General features: G+C 34.5%; 1 protein-coding gene across 1 annotated transcript in view; it reads right to left on the bottom strand.

Annotated features, from left to right (window-relative positions):
* The window catches only part of MYO16 (myosin XVI), a 262,514-nt gene that overhangs the window by 127,771 nt on the left and 114,540 nt on the right, over positions 1 to 20,203 (bottom strand). The window contains exon 15 of the mRNA XM_005516607.2: positions 17,162 to 17,309. Coding sequence (XP_005516664.2) covers positions 17,162 to 17,309 — 148 coding nt within the window. The remainder of the gene's footprint in view (positions 1 to 17,161; positions 17,310 to 20,203) is intronic.

Below are 20,203 nucleotides of genomic sequence, written 5' to 3'. Positions count from 1 at the left end.
AGTATTTAAAAAAACATTGCACTATTATTTTATGAGAAGGAAAATTTCTTCTGATCTTGAAAATAAATATTTTGTCACCAACTTCTAAATCATATCTCTTTTTTAAAATTTTAGAAAATTCAAATTTTATAGAAATTAATTTTAAGAAAAACTGATATGACCAATTTATTATCAGGAAATTTCCAGGCAGTTTGATTAACTTTTATGAGCTAGAAACCAGATAAAACTTTTTTTAAGTTTTTTTTTTTTTTATACCTTCAAAATACCTGGAGTTTTTTTAAAAAGCCCTGGGGCACAGGACCAAACTCTTGGAATTGATGAAAATATCCACTGTAAGCTGGATCAAAATAATTGTCAGGACACATGCTATGGCCACCATATCTCCAAGCCAATACACTTTAGCTTGATTTTGTATCTAGACAGTAAATGGTTTGTACCTTCCACATGAAATTATTTATGCATAAGGCTACCAGAATGACTGAAAAAGAATCCTTTCTTGCATGTAATCCCTCAGGGAGGACAAGATCTTAATTCTCCTGGACTTCAGGGTAAATTGTACAATAAATGAACTCAAACTTTACTCAGACTTTAGTTCTTTCTCTTTTTCACTTATGAAGTGAAAAAAAAAAGATAGAGCTGGTAGTCACAACAGAAACTTTGCTTATTCCAAATACCATCCCGAGGCAGAAAACCCCAGGTTTCAAGATCTGGGAATGATAGAATCATGGTTCTGATAAGAACTGAGAACATGAATGTGAACACAGATGAAGCTGCCGTGGCATTAGCTCACAAATCAGTTAACGTTTTCTTTCTTTTGTTCAGCTGTGGCAATAGATTTTCAAAGGACTTCTCTGTTTGCTCAGTAGAGCCTGTCTTGATACAAAGGTTTGGGCCTCTGTATACCAGATCTCTGGAGGCCTTTTTTAAACCAAGAGCAAAGGAAAATATTATTTTTCTCTGTTTATATTCCTTTAGTTGGTAAAAGAAAAAAAAAATAAAAAGAAAATAAATGCATGAGAAGAGCTGAATGTCATAATCTGTTCTTTTTTGAGACACCCGGCCAACTGGTTCCTGTGAGGAATTAAAAGTTCTATGGTGTGCTTTCTTCTGCTGATCCACTTGCCCATGTCATTTCTCTCCCATTAGTAGGATACCTCTTAACAAACCTGTAGAGTAATATAATTGCATCAACTCCTACTCTAGCACAACTGAAAACAAAATATAGTATATTTCTATTGCTAAAAGGATTTCAAAATTATAGGGTAAAGAATTTACATGGAAGGAGCAAAGAATAAATACTTTAGATAAACTAATCATTAAATACAGGACTCTCTATCAATACTTAATTAGGAAGTACAAACCATTACAGATCATGTTGAGAATCAGAAATTCTGAATTTTGTCTATACAGCCCTTCTTTCTTTTACAAAAATATATACAAATAAAAGCCTTAATATTCCTTCCAATTCAAAGTATTAAAAAAAGAAAAATCTTAAAACTGAGATCCTGATACTTAATATTTATTTATCCAAGCCAGAAGGTTTTTGTTCTCACTTTTAGGACAAAAAAACCTCATGTTTTGGTCATGTATTTTTGTTTCTTTGGTTTGGTTTTTTTTTATTTTTTTTTTTTTAAATATGTCATGCTGTAAGCCTGTGGAAGCCTGTCATGCAATAGCTCTCCAAAGCCATTATGTGCTGTCCAGTTTAAGAAATTTAGAAGAGATGATTGAAACAAGGCTCTTTCAAAACATCTTGGATATGATTTCCTGTATATATCTTCCTTCACTCAGAGGTGTCCAAATTCTTTCTAATGGTGATGATAAGCAGGATACAGAACTGACTCGTCACTTGCTATGCATGAGCCCCTCCATAAGTCAGCTTTATAGGTAAGTGGTAGGAAATACTGTGCCCATAGCCTAGAGAAGAGCACATCAGTCAGACTGAATGGATTCAGGAATGCCTACAGGAAGCATTCATATTCTTCTAATGCTGTAAAGGCTTAAAATTTGTCATAAAAAGCACACACAAGTATGTCCTCAGTGCCCGCTTCTATGAAATGCTGCATCAGTTGTTCCATGGCCATGCCCATCATGAGATCATATTTAGTGATTTTAGGCCACTTATTGTGGCCTAAAACCAAGAAGTTGGTTCCTTTTCTTGCCAGGTTTCACAGGACTGTGAAGTAGAATTTTGAATTATTTCACCGGTGTGTATTGTCCCAATCCAGCAAAACACTTTTGCATAACTAACTTCAATCCCCTGCTTTGTCCCACTGAGTTCAGTTGAATCTCAGTATCAAAATCAATATCAGTAACAGGGAGTTATAAGTGAGCACTCTATGTTGAGCTCGGTTCACTGAGAAAGAAGGAAAGGCAGACTGAGGTGTGTGAGACTGGAGGAAAGAAGTACTTACTGGCAACATAGACTTTAAGTTGTCCCAAGAGTTGCTTACATAATTTTTAGGTCTCAATATTACATTATCTTAATATTATACTTATTTCTACTCTATGCAATGGAGGTTCCAAAGATACACAAACATTCCTGAACTGTAACTGTATAACCAAGGCATAGTGCAGAAAACAGAGTATTTAGCTATTTAGCTTAGATGAACCCCTGCCCCAACACAGCCATGGCACTTTTTTTGCTCAACACCATCTGAGGAGTCTCTGATACACTTCACAAAGAGCCACAGAGACTTATCTTTCAGCTTACTTGTCATTATATAAAGTCTAAACCAGAACATGATTACAAAATCTTCATTAGTTGATGCTTTGTTGCTTGAAAATTCTCAAGGGAGCCAATGTCACAGTAGGATGAAGCAATATTTCATAATCAGGTTCCAGCTCTAACACAATCAATATGCATGTTGTGGGTGTCATTTAATGTGACATTGTATTAAGAAGCATGGATTAACAAGCTAAATCCCTTCCTTCCCCTTATTAGTGCTGCCCAATGAACCATGCACTTGCACAATCATGTGAAAGGCGTATGGCTTTTTCCTTTGCAGTCCCCATTCCTCCTTCTCATCCAGTTCAGAGTAGTAGCCCTGATTAAGCACAATGGGCATCACTAAAAATTCAACATTACCAGATCAGAAATCATAACATCTCAGATATGGGTTACAGACAAAATACAAGCATTTAAAAACCAGTTTTCTTACAACTAGGTCAATTTACTGCCCTCATATTAAATATTTGTGAAGTATTTCTCTGAAATGCATTAGAATTTCGTAAAAGTTTAGCTATTCTAGATACTTACTAAATCCCAAGATGCAATTTAGGTATAATTAAACTTTAGGATTGTTTAGCCTGAAAATTAATGACTTCATAGTTCTACGTATGTTCTAAAAAATGCTTTCAGAACTGCTGGGATGAAGGGTATTGAGTATATCAAAGCAAGCCATTACCTTTCAAAAATAAAATCTCTAATCTCTACCGTACTTACAAACTCACAGAGTGAGAAATTTCAATAAACCTTTTTATTTCTTTAAATATCTCATGTGAATATGGGAGGACAATGTATTCTGCTTAGTGAGGAAAAGCTGCTCTGCACTTAGCACTGTTTGATATGTAAACAAGAATGAGATAAAGACAAAGCAACGCAGTTGACATCAATGAAGCAAATGACAATTCCAGAACATGATAATGAATAGCTTTGGGCTTTTTTCTCTCAGGGAAAAAGGGCATGTATTATTGCCTTTTTTTCCCTTTGTCCACAGTTTTTAAACATATTTGAATCTGAACAAATTTTACACCCTTTGAACCTTGTTACCCTGCAGCACTGAGCTGGAGTTATTGCTTATCATTTAAGTGCACATATTTCTGCTCATAACTCATGCAGTAAAGTACCAAAAGCAGCACTTAAAAAAATCTGAATAGCTTTGTTAATGTCAAGAGGCAAGGTATCAGCATAATACTAATTAACTAAACACTGTAGACAGATTTGATGACAGCCAGAACACAGCTCTTATTTTTAGTTTTCTAAACTAACAAAATTACAAGTTAAGCATGTGTTTTGTAAACTGGTTTTAGCACAGAAAGCTTATATTAGCCCATGTGCTATGCAGTAAGTAGTTTTGCCCTGATATTTTATGGAGTGAAACTTCAAATAATTCTGTAAGAAAACCTATGAATACTATGAAGTACATAAGTTTTACAGTTTTATAGTTTTATAGTATTATAGTATTATAATGAATATACTGAAAAGGAAAGCAAAGAAATACACATAGGTCTTTAGCCTCAAAATGTTGGTAGGCTGCAATCAGGTATATTTGGTTTTTTCCTAATTCTACTGATAATCCTGTGGAATAGGTTGAAATAAGAGACTCAAAAATTCTGTTCCTAAAATTGCACAAAAGCATAAATTTAGAATTATTCAATTAGAGAAAAAATGAATGCGCAACAGGATTGACTCAAAATAGAAATTTTCACACATCTGATGGTAATACAAGAAGTAATACAGACAGTATACCTTGAACAGTTTGTCTGACTCATGATTCAGATATTTTACAGGACAGAATCAAGAGATCATACTTCTGTGAACTACCACTCTAAAAGTATAATTTTGAAGGTTAATATACATGAACTAAAGAGCATAATGCTGATGCATTATGATGAAAAAGTAGCAAATAATAAGCATTGCTGAACATGTAAAAACAGTAAGTCAGTCTGCATGCAAGTGCAAACTGGTCCAATCCATTTCCTGAAATCCTTCAAAAATTGTTTGAACTTCATTCCTACAACTAAAAGCAATTTTGTATTTCTCTGTTCTGACTTTGGCATTAGTTGCCAGGCAGATGTCATGAAGTTTAAAAGCCTCAAAGGCATTTTTCTACCAGAACTTGCTGCTTTTAAAATGCTGATTCATTAAATAAAGCTAACTGTGTTAAGAGCCACAGTATCTGATCTAAATGATAAAAAGTGCTTTGGAAACCTGCTTATAACTTCAATCAGTATCCAGTTAAAATACTGATAATAGCCTTCAAAATTATTTCATATAACCACTTATTTGAGTTCACAAATCAGTTCCAGATAAGCTGATTTACAAGAGACACTCTTCGTCCTGTATATGCAGGTATGACCATGTGTGTATATTAAACAAATAATTCTGAGCAGTAAGATCCATTTAAAGCACTTTTAACTTGGTCAAAAATAAAAGTAAGCCCCACCCCCCCCAAGACACTTGGAAACTTTTGAAATACTGGGAAATATATATTTTATTTATTTAAGAATGAAATTTATTTTTAGAAGTATTATTATAATTAATTCATTAATCAAGAATAATTATTCACCTTTCACAGAGTAAGGAAGTATCATACACTACACAAGTATGATTTGGTACAGTACCAAACTTTATTGTAACTCATTTCTACAGAGCAAGAATATTCTCCTTGCAACTTTAAATGGAGCAAATTCATGTGTGTTTATATATGTTATCTATTTAGCAATCAACAATCCACAATCAACAGTTGCCACTCCTTTAATGTAAGAAGAGTGCTGTACTTTTCACACAGCCACCAACCTACATGATGCTGGACACAGGGTTCAGGAATGGAGAATCCCCACCTGCTCTCCTATGCTCAGCAAGACCAGGACCTGTTTTTGTCCCAAATGCATTCCAGGACAATCCAAAATGTGAACAGATGGATGTATGTGCCTATTTCTCTCATACCTTTTCAGCCCTCACAATAAAATCATGCTCGATGAAGGGTCTCAAATGAGATATTTCTGCCATTAAATCCCCTGCAGTGTCTTCCTTTGCCTCTCGTGGGGCACCAAGGAAACAGAAGCCCAGCAAACCCAAAGTAAACGTCAGAGGCTGCACACTGAGATCTCGATTGAAGGGTTGATCTAAGCAGATTACTTAGGTGCTAAAGGTACACTGACCTTATATTGGATAAAATGAACTGGCTTTCCTAAAGCACATTTGAATATTTAGAGTACTTCCATGGTTTCTGTGTCAAAATAGGACAAAGTGACTCCCTACTGGGTCTTAGTGGTAAAATCCACACTGTATTTACACATATTATTCAAATACATTACTTTCTAACAAAAATAAAAACAAAGACAATTTTAAAAGAATTTTAAATAAACAGAGAATAAAGATAATCAGACAATAAATTATGCTTTAAACTAGTCCTTTCCCTCCTAAAATATATGGGAAGCAGAAATGGGAGTAGATTGCAGAGGATTGCAACTGCATGTTTAAAAAACAGTCTCTAGAATACACTACATAACCAAGGAATTTGAGATGTTCCCGTTTGTTCCAGTTTTGTCTCAGGGGCCAACCTAATTCCATAACATATTGAAGTTCAGTTCATCATAGGATATATTTTAATAGATGCTGCTCCATTCCTCTTGATTGCTACCTGATTTAGGAGTCTGATTTATACAGGAGATTAGGTCTGAAATGTGGCAAATATACATAATGGAGCTGAAAATATATTGGGAAAGGAATGTCAGAGAGCATGATGAAAATGGGGGAAGGACTGCAGCTAAAGGAAGTACATGCATCTCTAACAGTGAATCTGATTTCTCTAAAGCCAAAGACATGAGTTATACAGAAGCAAACACAAAGAAATACTCAAAAATATTAGGACAAAAATGTACAATCTCAAATAGTATCAATGTTAACCCATTTCTTTCAAACAGAGAAGTGATAAAAAATAAAGTCAAGTGTACAATGATTAAATAGAAAAACACATAGAATCATCATCATTATTGAAATGCTTGAGCTGGCAGAGACCTGGTTCAATAGGTTAATATATCTGTGCATTTTATATAAATATATAAAATTTGTAATTTTTGTATATTTTTGGTATAAAAATGTGTATTTTATATAAACATATAAATACGTTATGAAAATATTATATATATATATATATAATATGTATCCAAGAGATGTGTCATAAGCTAACTGAATACAGACAAGACCTATTCACAGAATTTAGAAGTTCCAAAGATCATCTGAGTGAGGGGTGATTAACTGAAAGACAGTCACACACCATTCTGTCCCGCATCATATTGCATAAAATAAATTCAGAAGCCAGACTGATAGAGTTGCCATTCTTAGGAGCTGTATAAAACTAACATCCTGACATCCTCTGGTCACTAGCACTCAACTAATAGAGTTGCATATTCAGAAAATTTTAATTACTTGTTACTTGTAGGCTTTAGACACAACTCATTTTCCAAAACTAACTTCAGAAAACACTGTGGAAACCCAGAAAATGGAAACTGTAAGTGGCACTAATCTCACACAACCAGGTTTAAGCTCAGAGTACTGCTAATCTTGAGCTACGATTAATGAAAGAACTAGAAGAAAAAAAACCATGCTACACTTTGGGTCGACCTTGCCTGACTTTCCTAGAGAGAGTTGGCTACCAGTGCAATGAAAAATCCATGGCAGCACAGGGGATGAGTGAAGGCAGCAAGTTCAAACAATGGTGAGAGGTATCAGCTCCACTAGATCTAACACTGAGATGAGCTGGGTTCAGTGACTGGGGTTATGTAAGTCAATAACAATTTCTGAAACACCCAATCCTGAATGGAAATTCATCCACAGTAATTGTATCAAAATGATTCTAAGAGTCTTTTGAAACATAAATTGCAGAACTCTGTTATCACACTAGATTTATGTAATGTAATAGCTAAGTGGTTTCAGAAGCTGAATCCACTGAATCTCCCCCCACTTATGAGATTATTAGCAAGCTAGTAAAGTGCAGAGATACATTTTGTACTTAAAGTAAAAGTCAAATTAACTTTTCTACCATTTATGTGAGTTATCGCATCTACTGTCAAGCCAGGGTTTCTTCAGCAATTTCACCCCTCAGAGCTACATCCATTTGCCATCTGATGTGAAACACTGGTGGGCTGCTTAAACAGTCAGGACTTAATTTCTTCAACCTGATCCTTCTAGAGGATAAAATCTAACACACACACACACACATATATATATATATATATATATATGTGTGTATATGATTTTCATTGCTCTCTGGAGATTTCTTTGTTCAAATAAAAGGTTGAACTTGGCCCAGAAACTTTAAGGTGTAAGATACTCATCAACAGAATTCACAACAAATTGGACAATCATCTGGTACATATTATGCTTATTGTTGCACTTGCTTTCCCCATTTAAATCAATATATTATGCTTATTTTTGCACTTGCTTTCCCCATTTAAATCAATATATTATGCTTACTGTTGCACTTGCTTTTCCCATTTAAATCAATTTATTCTAAAAATGCTTTATTGTGTGAATAGTTTTCTGCTAAAATTAAGACAGATGTGTTCAGTAGACTTTAAAGATCCCAGTGCTCTTAATTACCAAGTTCATTTCTTTCTTTTGAATTAAACAGATTTCAGTTTTTCCTTCCTCCTATTCTTCATCTTTCATGCCATGCCACGGACATGAAATATGAAGTATTCTTTTATTTTCTGTACCTGTTTCTATATCATGCTTACACCAAAGAGAGCAAGAAAGAAAAAGCCCCTCTAAGTCAAATAAATATCAAATGGTATCAATGCCAGTAAAATGACAAAATGCAAGTTCATGGAATGAAACTAAACATGCAAAGTAAACTGACTAAAGCAATAAACCAGAAAAAGCCAGAGCACTTATAAATGATCTGATGCAATTTTTTCTATTCCAAACTGATACCAAGAGAATGTAATTTACCAAATATTATCAGATATCTTAGTTATTTTAGGAACACACAGAAATACAAAGAAGAGCGTCTTGGCTCTACCGTACCTCTATAAACATAGAATTCATTCCTGAGAAAACACCATGTGTTCATTTACATACAGTTTTACAGGTTCAGCTTGTTAGAATTATGATGGAGCAAAAAAAAAGTTGAAAAGAGAGGTAATCAAAATGAATGATTTCTTTGCCTCTCAGAATCTACCAATGGAGGACTGAACATCCTCTGCCACTAGTCAATCAATATGTATGAAGAGCAATACAATGAAGAGGGGATTGTTAACATCAAATGAAAGAAAATACCCAGAGGAATATGAGTTTCAGATTTGCACTCTTGAACAAAGCAGAATTTCTACAGCATTTATTCTGAGAGCCAGACAAATAACAATTTACACTTGGGACCTCAGACAAAGACCTCAAGCCGTCTCAGAGCAATTTTACTACCTTTACGTTGCCAAATAAAAATTCTTATTGAATTTCAAGTAATTTAATGATTGTTAAACATCACTGGAGGTATAATTTTTTTAAGTACCCTTTGGGAATAAAGCAGTAATATTAAAATGCTAATGTTGAAACTGGGATAAATATATTAATCATTAAAATCCAAAGCTAAGTTGCTTCTGCTTTCAACAAGAAAAATGCTTTGGATATCTTGACATGTAATTAGAATGCAAGTTTGTAGGTGTGTATGTAACTAACCCTGAATTACTCAAAACAACTGCACACTCAGATATTCAAAACAAATATTGTGAAATAAAATTAATGACATAGAGATATACCTCTGTGTTATCTATGAGGTATAGATACCGACAAATAGAAAAATAACCACTTAATTTGCAAAATAAAGCAGATGACACAGATTAACTTTTCACTTTGTTTTGAGAACCTAAGATGTGATTATCTATTCAGTAACTGCTATGGCATCCTCCCAGTAATGTATCTCGTAGGACACAACCATCCACAAATGTCTCACAGAAAGGGGGTTTATGATAGAGAAAATGTTGTCAATTTTCAGAAACACACTGAATGTTAACTTCAACACTCACATTATAATCAGGTATTTCCTGAATATTAACATGCACAGTGATGATCTTAAGGAGGAAGATTTAGACTACATGGTCCAGTCTACGTATTTCCCTTGCCAAAAAACACTGAAAAAATTCTTAGCTACTGTACACTAATAGGCTCCTTCAGGTTCCATCTAGTTTTCATTAAAATATGTAATTCTAAGCCTAAAATATGAGACTAAACCTAAAAACTAGCTGAACAGAAGTGAAGCACACAAAAAAATAAAATGAGATGAATTAGACCACAGAGCAAAAAAAAAAATCTATATTTTTGAATATTCTTCTTTAGAAATCAACATTGAATGAAAAAAAAAATCCCCAAATTTACACTATGTTCTATTTTTTAATCTCAGTTATATCTCAAAGTATGTATTGTGAAATGTTACATTAGAATTAGATAAAATTAGTTTTTGTCAATCAATATCAGTTTGACACATGAAGTTATATCTTAATACAGCATATAATATAGTTTCTGGTGTCCATCCTCAATAAAAATGAGTTAGTCATGATTATTACTATCTAACATAACAAATCGCACACATCAGTCATTTACTGGTGTTGTCTCTGAACGCTTCTTTCTTTGAAGTGCAAAGAACAACACTGACACTTGGAGATCATGGTCCAAAAGACTAATGGAGCCTGAGCTTCAATAAAAGAATAAGAGAAGAAAAAGAGGCTAAGGAAAAAAAAAACAAAACACAAAAAACATAAACATTCCTTGTGGTTCAATTCCTGCTTACATAAAGAATAAGCCAAGTTGCATAAACTCATGAGAACTATTTTCCCAGAAAACATTCATGAGTGAGGAAAACAAAGGAAAAGTGAAGAAGGTAAGTGTTGATAAAGTAACTGATAAAGACTATTATCAGTTGAAATAAATGGGAACTGGAGGCTGAAGTTATAAGAGGGTAGGTAAGAATATTAAATAGAACAATGTGAAAGCACATTTTATTCAAATATGCATATGACCTACATGCAGTAAAGGTGGTTCAATCTCAAAAAAATAATTTTAAAAGTTCAGACATCAGTAAATACAGTGCAAACAGTAAAAGAATACATGGTAAGCAGCAAAAGTAAACAAGCAAAGCACAAAAGACAACAGATAAAATTTAGACAATTCTTTTGACATTGAGAATATTTCAGGTTACATAGATACTAAACTTGCTGAAACAAGTTTAAATCTGCTCCAGAATCTCAGACAGATACATCTGCTTTGTATCTCTCCCCATTACCTTCCTGATAACTAGCCTGGTTTAGTTCAGCTGTCAGACCTCACTGGAATCTAAGTAAATGGAATTGCCTCATTACATTCAGAATGCACAGATCTTGCCCTTAAAATAGCACTACTCTGCAAATCAGATTTTCATGGTAGCATTGCATGAAGATAATAAAAAAACAAATGTTCACAGTTAAAGCTTTTCACTAGACAGCTGAAATGTGAGGAAATTGTATCAGGAAGACGTAAACTGATGGAAGGGTATAATTTTTATATTATTTGTTACCACACAGTTTAAAAAAATACAACTGAACAAACAACTCAAACTATTTTCTCTTTTACTTAGGGTTTCACCTATCCATATTCACTTATTGTACTGAAACAAATTCCAGCAAAAATAACTTATACCTAACTCTTTTGTTTTTGAAATATCCCATGTGTTTGAAACTGTATCTTCATAATACCACATTATTTAGATTGTCAAAATTGGATTGTTCTCCAAAGGTCTTTATACCCTTTTCTCTCTAGGCATGCTACTGTACACAGCTTGAGCTTCTAGTATCACCGCATTGTTTCATAAAAGTTAATGCACTAATGATGCAAGATTTTCGGAGAAAAGGAATGTGCTGCATGTAATCAAGTTAGGACAGGAAAACTGGTACAAAACAACAAAAAAATATATGACTTTATTTGTTCAACCAGAACTTGAATGCCTGTTTTAAATTTAACGGATCTTTGGAAGAAGGTCTCTTTGGAAGAAGAAAGACTTGACCTTCATGGCCATTCAGCTGCAGGGGTGGTGATCATAGCATGTCCTGCCACAGCTTCTCCCTCCTCCTGTGCTGACACCACCCATAATGCAAAAGTGGAATACAGCAGAGGAACCTCTGAGGTTTTGTTTTTACCCCCTTCCTAAAATTAAGTACAATTTATTCCAATTTCCTGATAGCTTAAAGCTTTAGTTTCCATCAGCAGGATTTTAAAAATAAGTTGATCCTCAACAGTGAAGTTCAGGGCATCTCAACACTAGGCTTTGAGTGAGACTCAGAATTTTGGTACAGCTAACTTATGCTGAGTTTCATCACACAACGTCTAATGGCAGTTTGACAAAGTGATGTAACTTGGCACTTCATACAGAAATTATCATCCCAGCAGGATGGGAAAATCTGATGTAACTCTTACAGATCTAGCTGTTTCATTCACAACATTTAAGTCCACCTAATTTTGTAACTTATGTCTGATGCTTGGATCTATTTTCCTCTAATCATACAGAAATTAGTATCAAGCAAATTGTAAAGCAAAGGCATCAAAGTGGTCATGTGAACTGAGCTTTTGGCCATCCTGAAAGTTTAAAACAAAAATATCCACAAGAAAAAAATTATCTATTAGACTCAAATACATGGAAAGAGCACAGAAACATCAGAGGACTGGAACATACCTAAAATGCCTATTTTTCTAACTATGTGGGGAAAATTTGGAAAAAACAAAACCCAAAACACACACACAAATAAAAACAAACAAAAGCCACTAACAAAACAAAACAAACAAAAAAAGCCAAAGAAACAAACAAAAAACCTAAAATAAAACCAAACAACAACAAAAGAACAAAAAAACCAAACCCACAAAACTTTTCTCTGTGAATTTACTGTTAGACTACCACAACAAGGTTTGCAGACAAATGGCATAGGTATGATAAACTGGTAGTTTCAAGATTATAATTTATTTCTGTTGCATTTTAAATGAGAACCTAATCAAATGGATGGAAAGAAAAAAAGGCATACAAAGGTCCAAGGAAAGAAAAGGAAGAGAAAAGGTATGGAAATGTGCAGTCTTCATGGTCCATATCTACAACAGTTAGAAAACAGAGAGGCTGTCACCTGAGTGTATTGAAAAAGGGAAATGCGTGGTAACTGGCTATTCACAGTCTTGAAAATTTACATCTTGAGCTCTTATATGTAAGTGAAAGGAAGAGTGAGGATCCATATGGATGTTACTAATATAATCATTATTTTTAACACAAATTGTATTAGTGCTTATTAGAAAAGATGATGACCGGAGGCACACAAAAAATCATACATAAGGCTCTCTTTACTGGGATCTTTTCTGCTTCATCCACTTTACTACACTAATTTTTAAGCTTTTTTTTAAAGACTGACCATATAATTTAAAATGGGAAATTATTTCTTCATTGATCAAGGTTCAGATCAATTTAGAAATCTTAATAAAAAATTCAATCACTTTACTCAAATTACTCCTTTATCTATAAAATTTAAGTTTTCTTATTGACAGTGAAGAGGGCATCTGCACTTAAAAGAAGATACATCGGTTCATGAACTGATCTACATCTGCTGGAGCAGAAGGTTTTCACTGCTTTTTAAGGGCTGTGAGAAACATCACAGCAGAGAGAACACATAGTGCAGTGCACACCATTGTTCTGTGGGAGAAAGGAAAGTTTTAAACATCTGGGAACAGCAGTTTGATAATGCAAATACAAAAAGTGCATGCCCTGACTACAGTTCACTTTGCACGAATGTGCATATAACATTTTCCTCAGCTCAAAATTATTCACTTATTTTTACAGTACCGTGAATTAGGAGAAGTAGGAACCATGTTTAAACTGAAAATAGCGACATAAAGTTGAACAACTCTCAAACCTACCATCTTTTCTGAAATAATTTTCTAGAATTAAATGACCTTAAGCTGTATTTTTAAATATAAATATACAAATGTACGGACATGATTTTTAATAACAGTATGTTTGAGTATTTTATATATACCTGTTACACAAAGACATTCTCACATTGTTATATATGCCACAGCTTTGAAATACAAATTCTAATATGAAGGAATTGTCCCAAAGCAACAAAAGCAGGGCTTTCTACTTATTTTCTGGAAGATTTTCCCAGTATATTTCCTTTTCTATTGCTATGGTATTTCCTTTTGTTTCCTATCCTTTCTTCACCAGATTTGAAGACCATTTACTAATCCATCTGTCACCACTGTCACTTCTCATACTGCTCTCTGTTTCACCTTGGTTGTAAAGTCCATCACTCAGTTAGCACCTACTGGAACTATGAGGCTAAACTAAATGTGCTAGAAAAGCTACATGCTCTTTATGGGAGGCTAAACTTCAGAGACCACAAAAGCACTGCTTACAGCCATGGACTGTAATCTGCACCCAGAGGAAAAAAAAAGGAATCCAGAGCAAATCAAGAGCAAATTGAGAATATAACTTCAAATTGCTAACGTCTTTGTATTAGATAATTATCATCATCAAGATAAAGAAGTCCTAGGGTTCCTTGAAACACAGTATATTAATAGAATTTTTGGAACTTTTCAATCAACCATCTGCTGATAAAAATCAGTTTCCAAATATAATGAACACACGGGAGTAGTTGTCAATCAAAAAGCTTTGACTTGCCCTTTTGAGACTCTCTCTTAATTTCTGACATGCTTCCCTTGCTCAGTCTTGAAAAATGATCTTATCTTTCAGCAATTACTTCTGTCTTTATCCATCATGATCCATGTGCAGATACAATGGGAGATATATTCATTCAGATCCTTCCCTATGTAGATTTTTGCTACTTTAACATCCTAGTTGTATACAGGCTTGAAAGAAAGTGTCCAGCTATTTGTCTTCACACAATGCCTTAGCAATTATAACACTTGCAAGAACACAGAATTAAGTTTCTAAGCTCAAGCTCCCTCTCAGGACAGCACCTAACAGCAGAGATTTACAACCAAACAACTTCCCCTACACGATGGGGTGACACTCCAGCCTTACAGAAATTCTTAGTGATTCCAAAAGGGAGGGATTTCCCCTTTAAGCAATTTACATTAACTCTCAGTCCAAGATAATATATTACATAAAACACGATCTACATCCCATCTTTTACAGCATCACATTGACAAAATTATTTTAAATCTTTGAGGTACTTTTATCTAAAATAAGAATAAAAAACCCCATGCTACATCTTATTTCTTGCATTGCAATGGCTTAAGAAAACTATATTAAAGAAGGGGTACTTTGTGATCTTAATAGCCATTATTTACTAAGATTGTTGAATCTTCTACATACTTCATAATATTAAAAAATGTGAAGAGGAACAGAAAAATTATTGAAAAAGCAACTGGGTAGAAACAACCTGCCAAAGGTTTTAAAAGGCCTGTTATCTAGTTAATCTTACTATTTGAATCAAGATTACACTTGTTTAAAGAAAACATGAAAAAATCACTTATGGATGTTACCAGAATGATGTGATCTCATCAAAATTTGACTAAGCCAGAAATTATGAGTTTACGAAAGAGGGCAGATCCTGCCTTCCTGATTCATGGGTGAGTTTGATGCAGAAGAAATTCATCCCTAATTTAACTTTATCAGCTGAGAAACATCTAGCTCACTGAAGTACTGCTCTCAGGAGTTTAAGGTAAGAAAGATTTGGCACAAACACTCTCAGTAATGCAAGATATAATCTACTCTACAGAGGCAAAGCAAAGCTTTATTGATAAAAGCAGGTTTATGGAAATATTCAGCTATAAATTACTTCTAAAGCTTTGGTATTGCAATGTTCAGACATCTATTTAGAAATATTATTTTGTTCTTTTTGGATGATTATCAGATATCTTATCAGATAAAGCTTTGTTCATGCGAATCTAATTATTCAGGTTTATGCTAAGTTCTTTCTTGTCTGAGTTTCTTACAAGGGGACTTCAAATTATTTCATTTTCTGAACAGACTGAATGTTTCCAAACAACTTATGCTAGAAGAGGAATAAAGTAATTATCTGGAACTTAGAATACTTTTGGTCTTCAAAGTCCTCAAATGATTTCAAATACAGAATTTAACTCTTCTTCTCCCTGCTTTGAAGTGAATCATTTTTAGCAAAGGAATTTAGCCTGAAGTTTCTTCAGAGCTAGTGCTGTATGCTGTTCTGTATAATACAGAAATGGTAACAGCTTAAAACATTACCAAACAACAGTAGCCAGAAGATTTCCATACAAGAAAAATGTTATAACCAAGAAAGCTTTTCTCTACAAAAATTAATGTGGTGTCTATTTACAGGTCCTAAATCTAGAATTGCTATTTTATTCAAGTAAGTAGCCAGAGTGGAAAATAAAAAAGTTGAGAAAGAAAAATCCATGGGAAAAAGGCTTAGATGTGAAATGCTGAAAACATTCTTCTTACATAATTTTTATTACTGTTGTTTTTTTTACAGTTACTCACTATACTCATTTTAAAGATAGTCAGTTTAAGAGAAGATCATTAATACTAAATAGCCTTCTCCCATTTCAGTGACACTTAGGAAAGACTAAAAAGTAAAAGGTAAATTAACTGCAGAATATTTTTTCATTCTAAAATATTCTGAATTAATAAATTCTGAGATACAAAATTTCCTGAAAAAAAAAAATCTCCTCCTATAGTAAATATTTGGAGTATATTAAGACTTAGACAAGCTACATTTGGGTATATATATTCAGCTCTTTATATTTAAGCTCTTACTATTACAGTCAATGTAAGCAGCACAGTTTATGAAGACACACACGTGGTTCAGTTCATCCAAAGCACACAGTGATGTAAATCTATATACAGCTGAGTAGGGACTCAATCTCCTTTGACTGCAAATGGAAGCCAAGAAAACCAGCTCATGTGGAGTCATACAGAAAGACATAATTTTAAGTGTTGGGTGTTGAATCCTATCCTTGGGTTCAAGGCAGTCAAAACTTTGGTTTCTGTTATCCTTACTAATTTGATGTCAAGTATCAAAATGAAAATAGAGAAAACAGTAACATTTAGTGACATTTCATTAAAATCAATATATTCCATAAGAAAATTTTAAGTAAATTAAACAGTTTTTACCTTAAGAAACAAACTTGCCAGGGAAAAAAACCAAAAACAATAGACCTACTGTAGTCCACAGATGACAGAAAGATATCCAATAAAATTCCTTTTCTCCTTTAAGGAAACAATATTAATGGATATAAAACTCTGATCTTGTTAAGAAACTATATATGTAACCTAGAATTAAATCCTCATAAGCAGGTTCTCCATAATAAATTATGTCAGAACTCATTGAAAAGTTAGAAAAATTTCAACCATTGGAAGAAGGACTTCAACAGAAGAGAGGCATTAATATAAGAAAAATATAAATACTAAATATAAACTTGTTTTCCTACCTGTGTGCAGACAAATTATTTAGGTACAGGGTGTATTTTTCTTCAGCAGACAATCCATCCATCATCAAGTAAAAAATATGAAAATTACTCTGGTTGAGAGGCTGGATAACGACACGAGACTTCTCCAACATGTATGTATAAATCCTAGCTGATTAAAAAACAAACACATAAATTCATCAATTTACTGCTTGTTCTAAACTTAAATCTTAAACTTTCACAATTGCAACAGTTAAGAATAAACAACATTTCTTATAGAATTATCTGAGGGGAGCATATAAAATATAGTTTTACCATTATACTGCCATGGTTTTCTATACAAATCACATATAAAACCCTAATTCCATTTAAATTGGTGGAACAAACACATTATCACACTTACTTACTGTTTAATATTACCATTAAAACTACTTAGTTGTAAAAGTACTGATGCTGATTTGTACCACTTGCTGTATTTGGCAAGACTTTCTAAGAGACAAGATATTAGTCATCTCACCAAGGTGTGGCCATCTCAGCACTGGTATCTATTCTATCCTCCTTCTAAACAAAAAGAGAAAGATGGAAGAGAGATTCAAGACCTCTTGAAAAAACACACCTGGAAGCATTTCTTCTTTCTCTGCTGGCAATCAAGAATATAGAGATTAATAGTTTAGATTAACCACCTAGCTTCTAGATGGCTGCAAAGAGACAAATCCTCTGCAGAACAGGTTATCAACAAGCTCACTGACCTGAGCCTGGGGGAACAAGGACTATGATGGCCTGAGGCTGTGTGAATCAGCAGTCTGGGGAAGAAGGTGAAGGAGGATGAATCTGAGTGAGATTTGCCTACAAAAAAACCAGTTTACAGGATCATACATAACCTCAGGCCCACTAAGACTCTGAAAGAGGCAAAGCGCAGAAGCAAAGGAAATCTTGAGCCCTCAGATCCATTTACCTGCTCAGAAGATAACAGGCATTTTAGAGATAGCTGTGAAGAGATGGATTCACGTTTTGGGCAGGCTACTCTTGAGCTCTCCCCTGGGAGTACAACACTGTGTGGTTCCAGATGCAAGAGACTAAGAGAACAATGTCCAACTGCAGCTGGAGGTCAGGGCCCTTCTGGTCATTGGGAACTGATCCCAGTTCCCACTTATCCAGCTGCTGGCATACTTTATCTCATCATTACTTAAGTACTGTGGTGCAAAGACCAGAAGCACGTCTCTTCACGCACAATTGAGTACCTCCACCACATGGACACAGTCCATTTTGCTGCAGCTTTAGGCTTTTCAATATCTGCAGTATGGCAGAGCTTTCACAGACTCTTTGCAAGCCTCCTTGCCCTGGCTGTTGAATTTAGAGCATAAGGTGCACTTCTCAGCAATGAAGGACCTATATTTTTCAACCCAGTAAGTAGAGGGAGTAAGAGAAGAATATTAAACTATAGCTTCCCGTAGCCTGGCTTTCAACCAACTCATTCAGGACTCCTTTCTTCATGAACTGGAAGCAGTTCTTGAACATACAGTCATTGTAAATATTGGTGCATGCATCCTGCAGCACAGTAAGTATGTTCTCTAAATGCATACTGTCTTTTTAGAATTTTTCTCATTTTTTTACTTTTTTTAATCTGGCTGGGATTAAAGCAATATTTTCAGAACCAGTTTTGGACTCACAGGTGTTGCTCAATGCAAAGTGAAACAATTTGGTGAATGAGAGTGTGTATCAGAGACACAGTAGTTGCATTAGCCTAATGCTAGGCCAGCAGGCAGAATGTCAGTTCCTGTCACCATAGAGTTGCTAACATCCACAATAGCTTGTTCATTGTTGGGTTGGTTATTGCTATACCATCTGTATTTGTCTGGTCATTTTATTTTAAATTCCACTTATCTTTTGAAGTTTTTTAAGTTTCCATTTACATTGTTGAAATAAACACAGCAAACCTGAGGTTACTTGCAATTGTGTGTATGAGGGAACACAGCCTTTGAGAATACTGATGAAAGACAGCGTAGATGGGAGAGAAATTAAATGGGGGAATCTTGAGCATATTGTTTTGAGAAAGACCTCAGCAGTTAAATTCTGTCCAAGAACTAAATATAACTTTGCAAGGTCTCTTAAAGAACTACTCTGCACAGGCCAAACCATCCTGGACATATCCCAGTTAAGGAGTACAGAAGGTCAGTGGAACATTAGCCAGGGACATCCTCTACGCTTTCTCTGTGTAACAGCACAGACATGTCCTGACATGTGCTGGCAACCAAAACCATGCCTGGGATTCTGGCTAAGAGACAGTAGGACAGGCATACAGGAGCTGTACGTCTGACTTGCTGAAGCAAGGAAACGTGATCTGGCCCATTTAATCATCCTACAAAATGGAGTAGTGAGCTGCTATTATGGAATCAATATTATGAGAAATTGTGTATCATCCATCTAATCCTCTGCTGCTACAGTACAGAAAAAACTAAAAAACCCAAACATGTACTGGAAGTAGAAAGGCACACTTGGGAAATCATGTATGTTTCTGGCTCCAGTAACTTTGCAACACATTATAAATTGAAGTGAAGTAATCATGGCAGGACTGGCCCAGACACACACTTTCATCAGAATCAATCATTACCTGTCTGTCATTCCTACAGGGTAAAACAGAATAGATGAACCTGAAGGAAGATTTCCATCTTTAATTGTGCTTGTAACTTATTTCACAGTAAAACTAATCCAACCATCAATTAATTTGAAAAGAGTTCACTGTAAATCTTTAATCACATTTTTCTATGCAATATTCTTCACTAAGCCTTTTATAACTACCACTTCAGCTGTTTTTAACATTCATTGATTAATACAAGCAGGAAAAATGTTACCAAAGGTCATCTATCATTTAACTTTAATGATGGGCAACATCACATATTCAGATGACACTAATTAATTCAGCCCTTTCCAAGTACTTCAAGTCACCTGCACTTTAATAAGGCTAAACACATTCCATCTCAACTAGCATCTCCAGCAGTGGGAAGAGCTGTTAAGAAAAGCCAAGCTTCCAATCAGCAAGAATCAAACACAGCATCATCTTAATGG

The sequence above is a fragment of the Pseudopodoces humilis genome, chromosome 2 (assembly GCF_049639895.1).
Source record: "Pseudopodoces humilis isolate 2021_Gansu_Grassland_sample_001 chromosome 2, ASM4963989v1, whole genome shotgun sequence".
In the NCBI taxonomy this organism is placed as follows: Eukaryota; Metazoa; Chordata; class Aves; order Passeriformes; family Paridae; genus Pseudopodoces; species Pseudopodoces humilis.
This window is presented reverse-complemented; position numbering and strand designations above follow the sequence as displayed.